Consider the following 21,710-nt stretch of genomic DNA (forward strand, 5'->3'; position numbering starts at 1 on the left):
CTCTTTTCCTCTTTCCGGGGCTCCCATAATGAGTATATTGATACGTTTGATGAAGTACCACAGGTCTCTTAGGATCTGTTTGCTTTTTTTATTCTTTTTTCTGTCTGCTCCTCAGCCGGAGTCCATTTCACTTGTCTTGGTTTCAAGTGCACTTTCTTCTGTTGTCTCCAATCTACTATTGAAAACCATCTGGGAATTTTCATTTCTCTTATTGTTGTCTTCAATTCCCATAGTTCTGTTTGGCTCCTTTGTAAAATTTCTGTCTCTTTATTGAGAGTCTCATATTGTTCATTCACTGTTTTCCTAATAGCTTTTAGAGTCAGAAACTAGAATACAGGTTACCAAGGGGTGTGGTGGGGTTAGGGAATGGAGAGTTAAAGCTTAAATTACATAATTTCTGTTTGGGATGATGGAAAAGTTTTGGAAATGGATGGTGGTGGTGATAGCATAGTATTGTGAACATAATTAACAGCACTGAAATATAGGTTCTTTTAATAATTGCAGCAAATGTACCACACTAATGCAATATGTTAATAATAGGGTAGGGTAAGGGAACTCTATTTTATTCAGGATTTTTTCTGTTAACTTACGGCTATTCTAATAAAAACAATGAGATAATGATTTAATATCATGTTCTTATCCCAGCTTTCTTTGTACAGTGGAAACCCTTTGAAGTCAAGGATTATGTGGTTGTCTCATCTATAACACTGATATATAGAACCAGACATACAGTGGGTGCTTAATAATAAATGTACAATAAAATGAATATTTTAAATTATTGACAAAGATAAAAGTATAATTAGGTCAGAGTTCATTAGAAAACCATTACAGATTTAATGTGGTAAACTAATTGATATTTGAAAATAGTACATGATACAACAAACAGGAAACTGAAATCAAAGTGTATTTTTACCTAACGAAACAGACTGTAAATTAACATCAAATGGTTATCATTAGAAATTGCAGATTTCCCATAATCTTTATTTTCTTTTCTAGGGTATTCCAGACAGAATCTCATATGAAAACAGTGAGAAAGTCAGACATTACAGGTAAATATGTCACTGCCATACCAGCTAAACCTGTTTTCTTTTAAAACTTACTGTGGCTATCTTCCCAGATAATTGATGTAACTTATTATTTATCTTATTGCTTAAAATGAGTTATAAGGGCAGAAAGGAGAGAGTAATTTCTTTTCTTATTTTAAAATTTTTAAATTAAATTTTATTTTTTTATCATCACAGTCAACTTTTTCATCTTTTTGTGAAAAATAATGTATATACAAAAAAGCAATAAATTTCAAAGCAGATTGCAACAATTAGTTGTAGAACAGATTTTAGAGTTTGGTATGGGTTACATTTCCACATTTTTAGGTTTTTACTACTAGTTGCTCGATTTCTTTTCTTAAATTGTTAGTATCTTTATGTAATTTTTCTAATGCTTTATCAGTCTTTGCTTAAACACATTTAATTTTTATTTTTAGATACGGGAGAAGAAAATGTTTTGCTTATGTTGTAAGTAAGAAAATGTTCAAGATATATTAAGTTGTTTATTCCTCTTAAACTTTTTACATTATTTTTTAAAAATTTTTATGCCACTTTTGTGGTTACTTGGGATTAATTCAGAAAACCAATTTTTGCAGAATTTGGAATACTACTTTGTCTGATAAATAGTTGTATTGTACCACTCATAGTTTTAAAAGTGGTGAAACATTCGTCCTTAATATACCTTAGCTAGTACAAAACAATAAACACCAAAGCCTTTAGATGCTTTCGTTAATCTTTATTATAATATTAATACATAGAAAAGTAAATACCGGTAGCTCCTTATGAAATGAAAAGATGCTTGTCTTTATGTTGAACCATCCTTGGATTCCTGGTATAAACCCCACTTGGTCATGGTGTATAATTCTTTTAATGTGTTTTTGATTCTATTTGCTAGTATTTTGTTGAGAATTTTGGCATTAGGGAGATTGGCCTGCAGTTTTCCTTTCTTGTAGCATCTTTATCTGGTTTTGGTATTAAAGTGACGTTAGCTTCATAAAATGAGTTAGGTAGTGGGTTTTGAGCAGGATAGGTGTTAGTTCTTTTTGGATTGTTTAATAAAATTCCCTTGTGAAACCATCTGGTCCTGAGCTTTTCTTCGTAGGAATATATATATATATATATGTATATATTTTTTATTAATTAAAAAAATTAACAACAAACAAAACAATAAGATATCATTCCATTCTACATATATAATCAGTAATTCTTAATATCATCACATAGTTGCATATTCATCATTTCTTAGAACACTTGCATCAATTTAGAAAAAGAAATAAAAAGACTACAGAAAAAGAAATAAAACGATAATAGAGAAAAAAAGTTATACATACCATACTGCTTACCCCTTGCTTTCATTTACCACTAGCATTTCAAACTAAATTTATTTTAACATTTGTTCCCCCTATTATTTATTTTTATTCCATATGTTGTACTCTTTTGTTGATATGGTAGATAAAAGAAGCATCAGACACAAGGTTTTCACATTCACAGAATCACATTGTGAAAGCTATATCATTGTTCAATCATCATCAAGAAACATGGCTACTGGAACACAGCTCTACATTTTCAGGCAGTTCCCTCCAGCCTCTCCACTACATCTTGAACAACAAGGTGATATCTACTTAATGCGTAAGAATAACCTCCAGGATAACCTCTCAACTCTGTTTGGAATCTCTCAGCCATTGACATTTAGTCTTGTTTCACTCTTCCCCCTTTTGGTCGAGAAGGTTCTCTCAATCCCTTGATGTTATTTCTCAGCTCATTCCAGGATCTCTGTCCCACGTTGCCAGGAAGGTCCACACCCATAGGAATACTTTTGATGCCTGATTGAATCTTTTAACCTGTATTTGGTTTGTTGAGATCTTCTGTATCTTCCTCAGTCAGTGTAACTTGTTTGTGTGCTTCCAGAAGTTTGTCCATTTTATCTAAATTTTCTAGTTTATTGACAAATAGCTGTTCATATTATCACCTTATAATTTCTTTTTTTCTTTTTTTCTTTTTTCTTTTTTTTTCTTTTGTTTCTTCAAGGTCTGTGGTAATGACCCCCCTGTCATTTCAGATTTTGTTTATTTGCGTCCTCTCTCTTTTTTTCTTTGTCATCCTTACTAGTGGCCCATTGATTTTATTGATTTTCTCAAAGAACCAACTTTTGGTTTTATTGATTCTTTCTATTCTTTTATTCTTCCATTCATTTAACTCTGCTTTAATCTTTGTTATTTCTTCTCTTCTGTTTGTTTTGGCGTTACTTTGCTGTTCTTTCTCAAGTTCCTCCAAGTAAGCAGTTAAGTCCTTGATTTTTGCTCTTTCTTGTTTGTTAATATAGACATTTAGGATAAATTTCCCTCTCAGCACACGGCCTTTGCTGCATTCCATAAGTGCTGAAATGTTATATCCTTGTTTTCATTCATCTCCAGATGGCTACTGGTTTCTTTAGCAATTTTTTCATTGACCCATTGATTGTTTAAGAGTGTGCTATTTAATTTCCATATATTTGTGAAAGTTCTAATTATTTGGTTATTGAAATCCATCTTCATTCCTTTGCGATCAGAGAAGGTGCTTTGAGTAATTTCAATGTTTTTAAATTTATAATGACCTGTTTTGTGCCCCAACATATGATCTGTCCTGGAGAATGTTCCAAGAGCACTAGAGAAGAATCTATATCCTGGTCTTTGGGGGTGTATTGATTTATGTCTGTCTGTTAGGTCTAATTCATTTATCAAGTTGTTTAACTTCTCTATTTCCTTGTTGATCTCTGTCTAGTTGTTCTATCTGTAGAGGAGAGCGGTGTATTGAAGTCTCCTCTATTATTGTTGAAACATGTATCACTCCCTTTAGTCTATCTCATGTACTTTGGAGCTCCTTGATTGGGAGCATAAACATTTATGATTGCTATTTCTTCTTGGTGAATTGTCCCTTTTATTAATATATAATGTCAAGTCTCTTATGATTCTTGGCATTTTTAGTCTATTTTGTCCAATATTAGTATAGCTACTCCTGCTTTTTATTATAATTTGTGTGGAACATCTTTTTCCATCCTTTTACTTTCAGTCTATTTGTATCCTCATGTCTAAGATGAGTCTCTTGTAAGCAGCATGTAGCTGGATCATATTTCTTAATCCAGTCTGCCAATCTTTATCTTTTAGTTGGTAAGTTTAGTCCATTAACATTCAAAATTATTACTGAAAAGGTGTTTCTGAATTCACCATCTTATACTTTAGGTTTTGTTTGTCAGATCTATATATTCTTTTCCTTTTATCTCTTTTTATCCTTTAAATTACCCTTACTGGTACTCTTCAATTTTGTGCCCTCCTCCAGACCTCCCTCTCCTGACTTTTTTTTTTTTCAACTGACAGAACTCCCTTTAGTATTTCTTGTAGGGCTGGTCTCTTATTGACAGATGTTTTCAGGATTTGTTTGTCTGTGAAAATTTTAATCTCTTTCTTGGTTTTGAAGGACGGTTTGGCTGGGTACAGAATTCTTGGCTGGAAGTCTTTCTCTTTCAGGATCTTAAATAAATCATACCACTGCCTTCTTGCCTCCATAGTGCCTGTTGAGTAGTCTGAACTCAGTCTTATGTGGTTTCCCTTGTATGTAGTAGATTGTTTTTCTCTTGCTGCTTTCAGGATTTTCTGCTTCTCTTCAACTTTTGACAGACTGATTAGTATGTGTCTTGGAGTTAGCCTATTTGTAGTTCGTTGGGCTTCTTTGATTTGCATTTTTGTGTCCTTTATAAGGGCTGGGAAGTTTTCCCCAATTAATCTTCAGAGCCCTTTACTCTTCTCTTCTCTTTCTGGGACACCAATGATTCTTATATTTGTACACTTTGTTTTGTCCATCATTTCCCTGATATCCAGTTCAAAATTTTCCATGTTTTTGCCATTTGTTGTTTTGAGTATTCAAAATCAGTTGTCCTGTCTTCTAGTTCACTTATTCTTTCTTCTGCCTCTTCAAATATGCTGTTGTGTGTCTTGAGTATATTTTTTATTTGGTCTACAGCATCTTTAATCTCTGTGATATCTGCTATTTTTTAATTTATTCTTTCAAATTCCTCTATATGCTCTTCTAGTGTCTTCTTGATCTCCTTTTATATCATTAGCCATCCCATTTACTTTATTTAGTAGAATTATATGAACATCTTTGATTAATTATCCCAAAGTCTGTGTCTCCTCTGATGTTTTAATTTGGTCATAAGGCTGGGCTGTATCTGTCTGCATTTTGGTCTGTTCAATGATCTTTGATTGTCTTATGGCATGTAAATACCTTGATAATTTTACTTTGGAAGTTGATTTCCTTCAGTAGTCTAAAGCTTTGTATTTGCAGGATGGATGTGGAGCAGGATGCAGGGCTCATGGTGCGGGACAACAGTGTAGTGATGTGTTTCAGCGCAGGTATAGACACAGGTTGGGGACTCTATGTTTGTGCTTATGAGCATGAGGTTTGGTTGCGAGGTTGTAGAGGTGCTGTGTGGGGGCTGTGGGTATGTGGTACAGCTCAGGCAATCCTTGTAGCATAGGAGCAGGGTGCAGCGTGGGGAACACAGACATAGAGCACTGTGGGAGGCGGATGGGGAGGCTGTGTGGATGCACGGGAGCTGGTGTGCAAGTAGGATGTGGGTTGGTGCATGTAGCATGGGGTTCGTGGGTATCAGAGCATAGAGTAGTTGACTCAGAGGTCGGGGCATGGGGGGACAGGATGTGGGTGTGCCTTGTGCATGGGGGGAGGATCCAGAGATCTCTGGATGCAGATGTGGGAGTGTGTAGGGGCGGGCACAGGACACAGGGGTTGAGGGACATGGGGGGTGGTGTTGGGTGGGCTGTGCCATGGCATGGATGCGCAGGTGTAGAGGGGGTTGGAGCAGTTGTGCATGTGTGCAGGGCAGGGCTGTGTAGCATAGATGCTCATGGAAACACCTGCCAAGCGTAGGAGCAGGGTGCTTTTGCTGGGGGGTGAGGCAGATGTGCACATTTGTAGGACAGGAGGTTGGGGTGCAGAGGTCAAGAAATCCATGCACAAATACGTGGGTGCCTGGCGATGGGGAGAATGTGGCTATGTGGGTGTGTGGATCTGGGAGGCGGGGTCTAGGTGTGCACTGGTCTAGGGGGCAGAATTCTTATGTGCCGGTGCACAGAGCTCAGTGGCAGCAGGCTGGGGTCGTGTCTGTGGGGTGGCCCGGATGTGCAGGTCAGTACTTGCCCAGAGCTGGGGCTGTGTGACTAGGGGTCATAGGCATGTGAGGATCTGGGAGGGCCGTAAAGTGATGTACACATGCGCAGGGCTCAGGGGCGGGGGAGAGTGAGCTTGCACGACTGTATGGGCTGGAGGAGGGTGTAGCCTGGGTGTGAAGGTACGTGCCCGCTGCCTTTGTGCACTGGTGAGCAGGGAGGGGGAGGTGGGTCTTGGGAGGGGTGGGGCTCTTCACAGGAGATGTCGGTTGGGTTGGAGCAGGTGTGCGTGCACTTGGGATGGAGGTGTGGGGTAGGTATGCATGGGGGGGGCAGTGGCCAGGCGGGGGCACTTGTAACACAGGGAGGAGGGGCAGATGATGGGGTTCAGGTACGTGGATATTACCTCCTGTGAAAAAAAGGGGGAAAGAAGAAAAGTGTGTGTTTGTATGTTTATAATTACACATGTGTATTGGCTTAATAGTGTATATATGTGTATGCATGTGTATATATGTATTAACTTAATAGATGCATAAAATACCTCTGGAAGGATCAAAGAAACTGGTAAGATTGATTACCCACAAGGAAGGGAACTGGGTTGGTTTTTTTTTTTTACATTTTTTTAAAAGACTATAAAAATAAAGACTGTCCAGATTTTTTAACAATAATCTTGAATTAAGAAACCACTAAAATCAGTTTGAAAAGGATTTTTTTAATTGCCTCATAATTTTTGCTGCCAGTATTAGATGAGTATTTTTAAAAAGATGTCTTTGTATTTTCCGCTAGTCACCCTAAATATCCTTCACCTTCTGTATTCTTTCAACTATTCTGATTCATGATAATTGTTTAAGGTATAGTTTATGAAAACAGCTTTTAATTTTTAGGGATAAAAATTCAGAAGAAAATTCCTGTGAGATTACTGGTGAGTATGAACCAGAATACTTTTCTTACTATATACCTTTCTCTTCATCCAGATACCTTTATTAGTAAAGCAGTATATAAAACAACCATGAAAATAATAAAGTATTTGAAGAGAGCTTTGTTCTTTGCATAAAGTCTTTAAATTAAAATTTCCAAAATACACTATTATTTCTCTCAAACTCGATGTTCCTTTTCCTTATCTTAGATTCCCACCCATTCTCAGTCATTCCCCCAAATCAGGAAGCAAGGAGTCATTTTGAACTCTTTATTCCTCACATCTGTTTGGCCCTTATTTTTAGATATCCTAAATAACCTAAATATTTTGCAAATCTGTTACCTATATTCTAATCCTTTTGTCACTGTTTTAATTCAAGTCCGTAGTATATTCTTTGTTGTACTATTGTATTTAGTTTCTTACTCTTTCATTCCATTTTACATATTTCAAATTTTGATCATATTACTTCCCAGCTTAAAATTGGTTAATGGCACTTTTTGGCTTGCAGGATAAAGCCCACACTTCTTAGCACTGACTTAGAAATCCCTTTACAATTTGGTCTATCTTCTTTTCTGGCCTTATCTTCTGCCCTTTATAGGTATTGTATGCTCTAGCTCACGATGAACTATTGCAGTTCTTCATATGAGCATTTTTTTTTTCTGCTATGCATTTGTAAAAGCTAGTTCCTCTACCTAAGGTGCTCTTCCTACTCTAATTTGCCTCGTAGTCTTCTGAGTTTTCCAGGTTCATTTTCAGTGCTCTTAAAGTAGCCAGTCCACAAGCTTACAGTCCACACCAAAATGTAACACTACTATGGCACTAAGTCACTGTTTAATTCAGCTGACATTTCTTAGCAAGGCTTTCTTGATGAAGGAAAAAGTACGTGATTTATAATTGCTACAAGCTTTTTATCTCATCATAAATTGATAACAAGTAGCTTACAAACTGGCACCATATTTAAATAGCACTGGCTTAAATGGAGCCTTCGGTAACAAAACTAAGGAGTGAGTTAGCCATTGTTCTGTGCTCCTGCAGCACCCCTTTTATTTCTCATTTTTTTTCTCAAGGAATTTATCACACTGTATTTTTTTTTATACTAGGCTTTTTTTTTATTGTTTTAACAACAAGCTTCAATTGTACACTGAAAGTATGAGCTATTATGCCAGGCAAATGAACATGTTTCATGTCCTCAAAGTTTGTCGTAGTATGGATGAGAAAATGTACTGCTCAAAAACAAATAACAATTTAAGGTTTTGTTGATATATGTGATTAACCAATAAGATTTGAAAATAGGAGGAAGGATCACTCTGCACTGTATCAATCAGGAAGGCATACTAGAGAAACGGAAATACAAAGAAATCTTGAAAGAATGGCAAGTTTTAAAGATAAAGACAGGGATATTATAATCAAAAGTAGAGACATAGGGATACATAATATTTTCTGGTAGCAGTGAATAGAATTAATCTGATAATTGGTTAGGTTATAGAGATGTGTAGTAGACAAACTGTGGAGTATTTGAATGCCAGGTTAAGGTTTTAGCCTTTTTTTTTCCTTTTAAAAACAGGGGGCCTCCAGTGGAACCTATTGAGCAGAAAATATTCACATTTTGTGTAAGGAAGCCTTTGAAGACTCTTGCAGTAGTTTAGAAATGAAGGCAGAGTATATGCTAACTGAAACAACCTACAGTTTATTCACAAATAGAAAAGGTTTAATGCCTTTATTATCTTTATCGATAATAAAAGATCACTGTTATGTCAGGGAGAGGTTGTCAAAGCTATCTTCGTGTGGTTGTGTAAGTCACTGAGTATTGCCAAAAGGGAAGTCCAGTTAGAATGAGTTTGAAGGAGATGATCATAGAGTTTTAGAGAATGCATTATATTTTAGATGTTTACTTTTTGCTCTCTTTGAGGCCAGAAATTTTATCTTGTTTTGTTTTTCATTGTGCCTTAGTAGTTAAGTTTTTGACTCATGATAAGTTCTGAATATATATTTGTTGAGTAAACAAATAGAAATCTTATATATAAACAAGACATTTAGTAAAAAAGTCTTTAATTTAGTGCACTTGAGGGTTCCATATACTTTTTAAAATGTTCTAAAGAGTTACCTTTAAACCTAAGCATTTTCAATTTCTTCCTTAATTCCAAAGTTCAGTTTGTTACCTAAATCTTTATTTGAATTCTAAAACATCTTGAGTCTAAGCCCTTATTGCCGTTTTCATTGTTTATTGCCCTAACATAAATTCTCACCATGTTTATCTGCATATCGTAGTAATTTCCTTATTGGTTCATCCTTTCTTGTGTCTACTGTCTTCTCCTTCTCTGGAATTATTTTTATAAAATGCATATAGCATAATGGGAATGTTTAGATTCTTTAACATACATACAGTAATAGACCTTTAAAATCTTGAACCTAACCTTTCAGTCTCATTAATTGATATTGTTTACCATGTAATCTCCATTATCTATGAAATAAAAATGAAATGAAAAATAATTAGTCTGAGTTTTCTACCAGCCACAGCCTTTAAAGTCTTCACCACAATCAAAAAGATTTCAGTCATACAGAGGATACAATTATCGCTGATAACTCTGACACTAAACTAGGACCATTAAAAGTCTTAATGAACTGTAGTGCATCTCTGTATGAAGGGCTTAGTAAGTGGTAAAACCTCAGTAAATACTTATAATTGGTGAGGAATCCAAGAAAAGGAAAATCAAGGGCCCTTGGTGATTCTAATATTTAAGTCATTGACTAAAGTTTTTATCTTTTTTTCTCAATAGGGATGAACACATTGCTTTGTGCTCCCATTCAGACTCAGATGCAACAGAGAGAGGTATGAGTTCATGGAAGTGACTTCATTTATATTTTAAACTCTCTTGAGAATCAAAATGTAGTTTAAAAAAACACAACAAATTTAATGGTAATGACATGATTTAGGGTGACCTACCAAAACGGACCAGTATGGACTGGAAAATTTCCTATCCTTTAGTTAAGGAGAGTTTAATCACTCACTACCAATTAGACATTATGGCATGTATTAGTCATATTAGGATTTCTCAAACTTTAGTGAGCATATGAATCACCTGAGGACTTCTTTTAAAATACAGATTCTTATCCAGGATTTCTGAGCCTATATATCTAATCTGCTATGTGATACTGGTGTGCCAGACTAGTCCATGGACCACACTTTGATAAGCAAGGATTTAGTGTATGTCCTTACAAATAAAACCATTGCATTAAGGCTCAAAGACAACCTAACTCCCCAAAATAGAGTATAATATGAAGTAGCCATCATGCACTTATCCCTTTCCAAGTCTTTTTTATGTAAGTTGAAAATAACCTTCTAGTCTATACAGTAATTAGAATTTTCAGTATGGCTTCATTTGGTGTTCATAGTCTTTTTTATTTTTAGTCATTCTAGTGGGTATGTAAGTAATTAACATTGAATTTTTAATTTGTCTAAAAACACTAAAAAGTAATTTATTCACAGACTTTAGCAAATTTACTAATAACAAATTACTTCTACAAACCACACCACTGATTGAAACAAACTAATGTACCGTGAAACCATCATTGAAGATTGTTTATTTAAATACTACTCTCTATATAGTACATGTCTTAAAATATCTTTAAAAAAAATATGCCTTGATCTGATCTCTTATTTTTTGCTTTCATTATAGTTTTCAATTATAGAGCATAGCCATGAAAGGAAACATGGACATGACCAGACAATCATCTTTTCAGATGAAAATCAGATGGACCTAACAGCAAGTCATACTGTGATGATTACCAAAGGCCTTTTAGATTGTACCAAAAGTGAAAAGTCCGTCAAAATAGATACTAAATCATTTCTGGCTAACTTAAAGCTCCACACTGAAGATTCAAGAATGAAAAAAGAATTAAATTTTTCCATGGATCAAAATACTTCTCCAGAAAAGAAAATAAATTTTAATGATTTCATAAAAAGATTAAAAATGGAAAAATCCAATGCTTCTCCTGAAGAGCTGGATAAAGAAAATTGTGAAATACCAGTTCATTCTGAAGAATTAAATAATGCTCCTGCTATACATCAGATGCATGTATCTCTTAATGCAGATGAGAATAACGGTAATATGACTAGAATCTTCAGAGAACAAGATGATGAGATGAATTTCACCCAGTGTCATACAGCCAATATTCAGACTTTGATTCCCACATCCTGTGAGTCCAGCTTTAGAGAATTTAAAGGTGGTGATACTATAATCTGTGGCAATGACTTTATGGACTTGACCATTAACCACACTAGTCAGATTTTACCCTCAGCAGATAATTCACCTGGATTAGAAAATCAAACTCAGAATATCGTGATGGATATTACAAGAGATTCTGTGACTGAAGTTTCAGGAAAGAAGAAAATCTTCAACAATAAACCAAATGCTGCATTTCAAGACTCTGTTTTAAATCCCAAAGACAAAATATACTTTACCAGAAGTCATATTATAGGGACAGAAACACACACAGTCACAGAGACTTCTGACCAGGATGGCAAAACATTGCCCATGATCCCAGATTCTATTTGTGCCAGTCCAACTGCTCAAGATTGTAGGACAATTTTCTATCCTGATTGTCATGATGCCATGGAACTGACCAATTGTCTCTCAAGTATGAAAGAGGAGAAAAATTTTCTAAAACAATACAATAATTCTTCTAAAATATATCCCAATCCAGATGATATCACTTCTCTCATAGAGAAAACTACTTATTCAGGAGAGGATAGCATGGACATTACCAAGAGTCACACAGTTGCCATAGATCATCAAATTTTTAAACACGATCAGATAGATGTAAAAATAGCAGCTTCACCAATAGCTGAAAAAGAAATGGTGCTGCAAAACCACATAACTGTGTCAGAGGATGGGAAAATGGATGTAAATTATAGCTCAATTATTCATGTATCTAAGGAAAGACTGCAGCAGAGCCTGACAAATTCTTTTTCTATTTCATCGAGTGATAAAAAGACTGAACTTTTCGCAGATGAAGATATGGATTTGACCAAAAGTCACATGAGTAACTTAGGAAGTCATCCTCCTCTTTCAGCTTCTAGTCTTGTACCTGAGAATACCAGTAAATCTCACTTTCACAGTAAAGGCCCTTCAGGTGTATGGGAAGAAATTACCAAAAGTCACATTGAGCCATCCCCACGACAAAAGGTGGTATCTAAAAACATCCTAGGAAAACCAAAAATAACATCTACTACTGATGCAGAGAGTATTTTCTTTCCAGAAGATAGTAAAAGTGACCATCCAGCAGCAAAAGACAGCCAGCTAACACTACAGAGGGGATGGTCTAATAGGGGTCCTATAGAGAAAGCTGTAGCATATATAACTCCTGATAACATGGAAGTATCCCAATTGACCAATTGGAAAAATGAAAAAAATGGTATGGATATCACCCAGAGTTGTACTGTAGAAATAAATAACAAAAGTGTCCTAGAAGATAGAGAGGACTCCCATTTGATGCCTTTGGCAGAAACTTCTAAAACAGTTTTGTATACCTCTGGGCAAGATGACATGGAAATCACTAGGAGTCACACAGTTGCTTTAGAATGTAAAACTGTCTTACCAGATGAAGTAACTACTAAGTCTGTGGATAAAACTGTAATGTTTGTAGATAATCACAATGATCTAGAAGTTACCAAGTCCCATACTGTTTTCATTGATTGTCAAGTCATGGAGAAAGTACTTGAAAAGGACCCTGAATTTGGAATAGCAAAAGGAAAAAACTTGGGTGTTTCTTTTTCTGTGGATGGTGGCTCTGCTAAAGAAGTCACTAAAAAACAAGCAATGACCATAGAAAACAAAATTGTTCTTCACACTGAGCAACAGCATCATATGATACCTTTTGTTCCTACTAACACATTGTCTAGGGATCAAGATGAGATGGAAATCAGTAAATTCCATAGTACTGCTATGGATGAAGAGGTCATGGAGAAAGTTGTGGATCAGTCCTATATGTTAGAAAAAGCAAAAATCGAAAGCTGTCAGTTAAATTGTACCGGTAGAAGAAATGAGGATTTTGCAAGCAGTCATGCAACTGATATTTGCGGATCCAATAATAAATATTCCTGTTTACCAAATGTAATTTCCTGTTTTGATAATTTGGAGGGGAATATCATGTCCTTATATGATAAAGATAAGGAAAAAACCAGTAATTACCCAAAGCAAAATGATCTTGCTTCTGCAAATGATTTAGCCAGTGTATACTACTTGAAACCTGAGGGACGGCCTATGTCTGCTCCTTGTCCTTTGTTAGAGAAAGCAGAAAACATTCAAACCAATACCAAAGGGCAGTTAGAGTATGTCATAACACTTCTCAAAGATCAAGATAATCTGATTAAAGAACCCCAAAATCCATTAGCTAATCAAACTTTAGTATATAGTCAAGACATGGGGGAGATGACTAAACTTAATTTAAAGAGAGTATCTTCTAAGCTTCCAGAAGGTCCAGTGGAGGCCTCTGGAAATAATGGAGAATACAGTTTAAAGAAGACCTTTCTTGATGATTTTGTTGCTTCTCAGCCTCATCTCTCGATTGAACTACCTCAAAAAGAACAAAATATTGTCAATAAAGATGAAACAATATTGTCTAAAGCTGGAAATAGGAATTTAAATATTTTTGTAGGAAATTCTTCTATACCCACATATGAAAATGAGTCAAAAATGCTTAATAAACAGATTACTGTAGCCTCTAAAAAAGAACTGAAGGAAACTATGCAAATATCTCGATGTGGTACAGTTGGAGATAGCTACAGTAACTTAGACTTAACTAAGCAAGCCAATCAGGTTCATCCTGGAGAACCAACAGATCCTGTGATTGCTTCTAATGCTCCAGTTTTAAGTAGTATGAAACCAAATCTGAATAATTTGAATGGAAAAACTAAAGATTTTTTAGGTTTTCAAATTGTTCATATACCATCTCTTCCAAAACACCTACTTAAAGCAAATAAGGCACATGATGATATGAGTGTAGTCCAAGCCACAGAAATAAATAATATCAATATGGAGTCCAATAGTGTTAAAGACAATAGAGATGATGAAGAAAGAAAGTCTCATAATGGAGGTGAAACCAATTCCATTCCATTAATGACAGTCATAAGAGATAAAAACAAAGCGAGGAGATGTTCTTTGGGAATCTTTTTGCCCAGATTGCCAAACAAGAGAAATTGCAGTGTAACTGGTATAGATGACCAGGAGCAGATTTCAACAGACACAACTGATTTAAATTACTTAGAAACTCAACCAGTTTGCAGCAAGGATTCAGGTGTTGGATTTGTTGCTGCTAAGCTAGATTTAAGTCCATCTCAGTATATAAATGAGGAAAATCTTCCCATATATCCTGGTGAGATTAATTCCTCAGACTCTATTAGCATAGAAACTGATGGACCAGCTCTGACTGAAACATCCCAAAGAGAGATTTCCCAGTCTGAAAATAAGGTGGAAGACACCTGCAGTAGCCAAAAAAGAACTTGGGTACAAGAAGATGATGATATTCAGAATGAGAAAAAAATCAGGAAAAACGAGACGCGGCTTAGTGCACAAGATCAGCAGGTGAGCTCTGTTTGAAACAAGGAAGGTTCTTAATTTTATTCTGGGGTAAACAAATTATTTCCAATTAAAGGATTAGAGAAATGTTCCCATATAGAACCTTCAGGAATTAATTGACTAAATAGCTATTCTTAAAAACTATTTGAATAGAGCAACTAGAAGTAAAAACCTAAAATTGTGAAATTGTAACCCAAATCAAAATCTGAAATCTGTTCTACAACTAAGTGTTGTGATGTATTTTGAAATTTATTCCCTTTTTTTTGTATATATGTAATTTTTCACAAAAAAAGAAATAAAAAGAGAAGGAGGAGTGTAACAGAGAAACCAGGATTTAACAAATGAGTATGACTGCTGAATCATTATATTGATATTTCTTTTGGTCTCCAGTGTCTTGGAGAAGCTAGAATTAAAAAACGAAAAATCATGGAACTGTAACCCATACGAAACTTTAAAATCTGTTCTGTAACTACTTGTTAAACATACTTGGAAACTGTCGGTTTTTTTTGGATGCTGTATGGCAGGGGTCACATTTCATTCTTTTTCCATGTGAGTATCCCGTTATTACAGCACCATTTGGCAAATTTTTGTTTGTTTGGTTTTTTCTTTGTTTGCTTGCTTGTTTGTTTTTGGGGAGTACATGGACCAGAAATCGAACCCAGGTCTCCTGCACGGCAGGCGAGAATTTTACCACTGAAGTACCTGTGCACCCTCCATACTTGGATATTTATTGCTTTTTTGTATATATGTTATATTTCACAATAAAAAAAGTTTAAAAAGGGGGGGAGTAAATATGTACATTTAATCTCAGAGAATATCCTCAACATATTGTTAAATAAAAGTAAACATTACAGAATAATAAGGAAAGCTTGTTTCCCTTTAAGAAAAAAAACCAACTTGAAGTGACAGTCGTACAAAACTGAAATGGAAAGAAGTTTAAAAATTCACCAATGTTAAAATTATATAATTTACTCTGTAATATATGTTACCTCTGGTGATTCTTAAGTGAATTTGCATTTGAGAATCTTCAGGCAGAATAAATGTAGTTTGAAAAGTCATCTTCAGTATCATAAATATTTTGGGGAGAGTGGGTGGGACAAAAGCCTTTCTGTTACGCAAACTGTATAAAGAAAAGCCTGACTTAATTTTCTTGGCTAATGAGCATATGTAGAAGCTGAGGGTCCATCTTTGTGGTGGGTAGGAGAATGCCTAAAACAAGGCTAGTATCTCGAAGTGAGTAATATTTTGAACTTATCGACAGAGGTCATAGATTTTTTTTTTAAAGTTGAGAAACACTGACTTGGGTAACAAAACCTGTCACTCAAACCGAAGTTTTGTTAGTAGAAAAATATTAGAAAGTATCAGGTTCATGAAAAACAAATGGAAAACAAACGTTAAACTGTTAAGAAATCTAAATAAGCTTAGTAGATGATTTCAGTGGTTCATATAAGATGAGGTTCTGATGAAATGTTCACAGTGGTTTTATAAAGTGGAGTCATTAGAAAATAATTTATTAGTCTATGAAGCTTTAGAGAAAGTAGTAATAGTAATATAAATTTTTTTTTTTTAACATGGGCAGGCACCGGGAATTAAACCCCGGTCCTCTGGCATGGCAGGCAAGCATTCTTGCCTGCTGAGCCACCGTGGCCCACCCATAAAATTTAAATCTAACAGTACAGTCTCTGAAAATTAGTATTTCATTAATTTGTTCAATAAATATTCATTGAATGTCTGTTGTGTCCCAGGCACTGTTTTTTTTTTTTTTTTTACATGGGCAGGCACCGGGAAACTAACCCAGGTCCTCTGGCATGGCAGGGGAGCGTTCTTGCCTGCTGAGCCACTGTGGCCTGCCCCAGCCACTGTTTTAGGTGCTGGGAATGCATCAGTGAAAATATGTAGTCAAAAGTCTGCTCTCATAGAGCTTACATTCTTGGATTTAGACCAAGAATATGTTGTCCTCAAAAACATGTAAGTACATAGAATTGCCATAGCCCAAACAACCCCAGTGACAGGTATGGAAAGATCAAAGGTGATGGTGGAAATATATGTAGAAGATAGGACTTAACAAATGAATATGAATTCTGAATCATTAAATTGATATATCTTTTAGTCTCCAATATTTTAGAGCAACTAGAAGTAAAAACTTAAAATTGTGAAATTGTAACCCATGTCAAAGTCTGAAATATGTTCTACAACTAATTGTGGTGTTGTGCTTGGAAATTTATTATATATGTTATTCACAAAAAAAAAAGGCGATTGTGATGATAAAAAAGTATTTAAGCCCTCTAGCCTCCTATACTCTGAAGCAGCTAGAATGAAAAATATGAGAGGATTGTATGGTAACCCATGACAAACTGTAGGATCTATCCTATAACTACTTTTTGAAGAATGCTTTGAAAACTATTGCTTTTTTATTTCTTTGCTTTATATATATGTTATAATATACAATAAAAAAGTTTTAAAAAACAAAAACATGTAAGTACATAGATAATGATGAGATTTAAAGCTGTGAAGTCAAAAGTTTAAAATGATAAAGATTGAGGGGTGCGAGGGTAATTCAGTAGTAGAATTCTTGTCTGCCATGCAGGAGACCCAGGTTTGATCACCGGCCCATGCGCTTCCCAAAAAACGAACAAATAAACCAACAAAAGCAAATAAAAATTCAACAAATGGTGCTGCAATAATGCGATACTCACATGGAAAAAGAATGAAATGTGACCCCGCTATACAGCATACAAAAAAACAAAATGGTAAAGGCAAGACCATATCACTTACTTGGCTTCAGCTAAAGGAGACTTGATCAGCTGGGGAAAGAAGTACTAAAGCCTGGAAATAAATTTATTCTCTGCACTCTAGCCAGGGCCACCATTTGTAGCCAATATTCTACATAAATGGAACCCTGGTTTTGTGTATTATGGTGGCTGTGACCCTGGCGGCCAGTAGTTGAATAACTGGACAGGTCAAAATTTGGTAGTACATAAAATATGCCTATAACTTAGATACAGCTGAAAACCAATTAGCTTAATAAAATGCATAAAGTTGTTTCTATGTATTTTTAAATAAAATGACTTTTGTTATAAGTCTCATTAAAGGCCTAAAGTCTTTAATGTATTCTATTTCTTTTCTAAGATATTTCATATGAATTTTAGATAAATTTTATGTTAGAAGTAGTATTTCTGTTAGTGTTCAACAAATATTTAATCATCGTAAGTATACAATGTCATAACTTTATCCTGATATTACTTAATTAATAATTTCAGCTTTTTGATCATCAGACTGAAGGAGATATAGGTAAAAATGCTAACAGTGAACTGATGAAAAGCCTGAGCAGGAGCCCATCTAGTTGCAGCAGCTCTCTCGATTCGATCAAGGCTGATGGGACTTCTCTGGACTTCAGCAGTAAGAGCTTCATAAAGGCTAAATAATAGCAGTAATCTGCTTACTTGAAAATAAATGTATTTCGGTTTAGGAGATATTTGAATGTTGTTAATAGTTGATAAGTAATTTTCAGGTTTTTAAAAATTCTTAGTTATTTTAATGAATTGAAAGTGATATACCATAGAGGAATAGAGCAATTTCCTTCAGAGATCTGTAATTAAAGAAGCATTAAAAGAGTTGAATGGAATTTTAAAACAATAATAAACTTTGCCCTGCCAAATTACTTTTTTCTCAGAAAGATCCCAATGGATATCTTCAGGAATATGAACTACACATAAACCTGAAAGATAACTAAAATTAAGTTTACAACTTAGTTTTGAATTGTTCATCATCTAATTTTGCTTTATTTCTAGCACACCGCAATAGTCAAATGGAATCACAGTTTCTCAGAGACACAATTTGTGAAGAGAGCTTAAGAGAGGTATATGAATATTTCTTTCTAATGTAACTAATTACCATGTGTGCTTTTTTCAATCCTTTAAAAATTATGAAATGTTTAAAAAAAATACAGAAGACTTGTTTTCTTTAAGGATCCAACATGACAATTAACTATACTGAGGAGAAGTCATTTTGAAACTTATCTTTCTTCTAACTCTACTATTAAAGAAAACCCTAAGAAAAATCTGCATATGATTTACCAACAACTTTAAGCTATTTAGAAACAAATGAAGTAGTTACAATGAAAGACTGAGCTCCCTTTGAGTGATCATGCAAACTTTTTTTCTTTCCTCAGAAACTCAAGGTTGGGAGAATAACAGTAAGGGAGTTTTTTATACTTCTTCAGGTCCACATCTTGATACAGAAACCCAGACAAAGCAGTCTTCCAGCCAAAGTAAGTAAAATTTCTTAGCAAAGTAGTTATCTTAGTAAGAAGTATTATACTTTTTTACTGAACTGTATCAAAGCAAGCATTTATCCAAAGCAGAAAAAGAATCAAGAACCAAATTTTTCTGTAGAAAGTTTTCTTATAGCAGGTACATTTGTAGTTAGCATAAAATCATGGATTTTGATAAGGTGAAATTTGCTTTTTCTCTTTCTTTGTAATCTATTTTTTTTTTTTTCACATGGGCAGGCACCAGGAATCGAACCTGGGTCCTCTGGCATGGCAGGCGAGCACTCTTGCCTGCTGAGCCACTGTGGCCGCCCTGTAATCTATTTGTTTTTGATATTTTTTCCTGATTACCAAAGTAACATGCCCGTTTTTGGTGGGGAGGGGGGCTTTTTCAAAGGGGATTTATTAGGTTACAAGTGTACAATTCTAAGGCCATGAAATTGCCCAAATTAAGGCATCCAGGGAAAGATACCATCATCATTCTGAAGAAAGGCTGATGGCATCTGGTTTCCTCTGTCACATAGAAAGACACATGACAATGTTTGCTGGTCCTTTTTTTCTCGGTCCTGGTTTCAATGACTCTCTGGGTGTTTTCTCTCTACGTTCCTGTGGGTCCCTGCTTGTTTCTCCCAGGGTGTTTCTTTCGCTGTCTCCAGATCTTTCTGAGCAATCTGTGTCCTCTCCTAAAGGGCTCCAGTAAAGGATTAAGACCTGCCTTGAATTGGGTGGCTCACATCTCCTTGGGAACAACCTAATCAAACAGTCCTGCCCATAATAGGTCTGTACCCACAAGAATTTTTTAAAATCCATCAGCTCTTGACAATAGATTTTAAGAACAGCTGATATTTTTAGCAAAATACAAATTACCAAAATTAAGCTAATATTTCAAAAACTTAAATTACCATTGAAAAATTTGTTTATAAATTTACCATTAAAATTTTCACTAGGACCAAAGAGTTCTGTCTAACTTTTAAAGAATGGATATGGACATTTGATTATGAGAAAGGTGCCACTGTGAAACAGTGGAGAAAGAGCATCTTATCTATAAAAGATTGTTGTATCAGTTGAATACCCATAGGAAAAAAGTGGACCTTGACTCTTACCTCACACCATACACAAATTCAATTCCATGAAATACCGAAAGCACCAGTGACAAAATTCAAAATAGCTATATGTTAAAGTCATCAAAATTAAAAACAGGTGCTACAAATGATACCATCATGAAAGTGAAAAGACAAACTACAAAATGGGAGGAAACATTTTCAAGTCATACATCTGATAAGGGACTTATATCCAGAATATATAAAGAACTCTTACAATTCAATAATGAAAAGACAAATATTTTTAAAATGGCAAAGGACTTAAATAAACATTTTTCCAAAGAAGATGTGCAAACAGCCAGTAAGCACATGAAAAGATGCTCAGTGTGATTAGTCATTAGAAAAATACAAATTGAAACCATACTCACTAGATAGCTACAATGAAAAAAGGTAGAAAATAGCAAGTGTTGGCAAAGATGTTGAAAAATTGGAACCATCATACGTTGTTGGTATAAATGTAAAATAGTGCCACTGCTGTGTAAAGCATTTTGGCAGATCCTCAAAAATTTAAACATAGAGGGTGGTGCAATGGTGGCTCAGTGGCAGAATTCTTGCCTGCCTGGCCAGAGACCTGGGTTCAATTCCTGGTGCCTACCCATGGAAAAAAATAAAAAATAAAAAAATAGGGTGCACGGGTGGTTCAGTAGTAGAATGCTTGCCTGTCACGCCGGAGACCTGGGTTTGATTCCTAGACCATTACTGCCCCCCCTCTAAAAAAAAAAAGTCAAAAATAAAAAATAAAAATATTTAAACATAGAATTATATGACCCAGCAATGTACTCCTAGATTATATACCCAAAAGAAATACATAGGTCCACACAAAAACTTGGATGCAAAATGTTCATAGCAGAATAGACTATTTGTACTTACTTAGGGCTGGGATGGAGGTGGAACAGATGGAGAATGGCAGCTAGTAGGTTTAATGTTTCTTTTGGGGAGACAAAAATGTTCTAAAGTTAGATTGTGGTGATAGTTGTACAACCCTGTGAGTATACTAAAGAAAACATTTATTTACTTAAATGGGTGAATTATATGACATGTGAATTATGTACCAATGAATCCACTTAAAAAAATTCCACAGGGGTGATATACAGAGAAGATTGGGTTTAACAAAGGAGTATGAGTGCTGAATCAGTGTATTGATGTTTCTTATAGTCTCCAGTACTTTAGAGCAGCTAGAAATAAGAGCTTGGAGTTCTGGAATTGTGAGCCATGTTGGACTCTGAAATCTGTTCTACAACTCATTGTTGCGGTGTACTTTGAAATGTATTACTTTTTGTATATGTTGTTTTTCACAAAAAAGAATAAAAAGGAAGAATATAATAGAGAAGATAGGATTTAACAAATGAACATGACTGCTGAATCAATATATTGATATTTCTTTTGGTCTCCAGTGTCTTGCAGCAGCTAGAAGAAAAAATGAAAAATCATGTGTGGTAGTTAGATTCAGGTGTCAACTTGGCTAGGTGAAGGTGCCTAGTTCTGTTGCTGTGGTCACTAGCCTATGGCATGTGAACCTCATCTGTTGCTGATTGCATCTGTGGTCGGCTAGGAGGCGTGCCTGCTACAATGAATGATGTTTGATTTAATTGTCTGGTGCTTAAATGAGAGAGATCAACCTAGCACAGCTAAAGCAGCTGAG

The 21,710-nt window shown here is 35.2% G+C and overlaps 1 protein-coding gene across 4 annotated transcripts in view; it reads left to right on the forward strand.

The window, feature by feature from the left end:
- The window catches only part of KNL1 (kinetochore scaffold 1), a 98,966-nt gene that overhangs the window by 45,137 nt on the left and 32,119 nt on the right, over positions 1-21,710 (forward strand). For all 4 annotated transcript variants that reach the window (XM_077127463.1, XM_077127462.1, XM_077127460.1 and 1 more), the window contains exons 6-13: positions 997-1,049; positions 1,481-1,511; positions 7,090-7,127; positions 9,899-9,951; positions 10,799-14,704; positions 17,959-18,097; positions 18,490-18,557; positions 18,870-18,968. In XM_077127463.1, the coding sequence (XP_076983578.1) occupies positions 997-1,049; positions 1,481-1,511; positions 7,090-7,127; positions 9,899-9,951; positions 10,799-14,704; positions 17,959-18,097; positions 18,490-18,557; positions 18,870-18,968 (4,387 nt within the window). The remainder of the gene's footprint in view (positions 1-996; positions 1,050-1,480; positions 1,512-7,089; positions 7,128-9,898; positions 9,952-10,798; positions 14,705-17,958; positions 18,098-18,489; positions 18,558-18,869; positions 18,969-21,710) is intronic.

Source organism: Tamandua tetradactyla, chromosome 14, assembly GCF_023851605.1.
Source record: "Tamandua tetradactyla isolate mTamTet1 chromosome 14, mTamTet1.pri, whole genome shotgun sequence".
Taxonomy (NCBI): domain Eukaryota; kingdom Metazoa; phylum Chordata; class Mammalia; order Pilosa; family Myrmecophagidae; genus Tamandua; species Tamandua tetradactyla.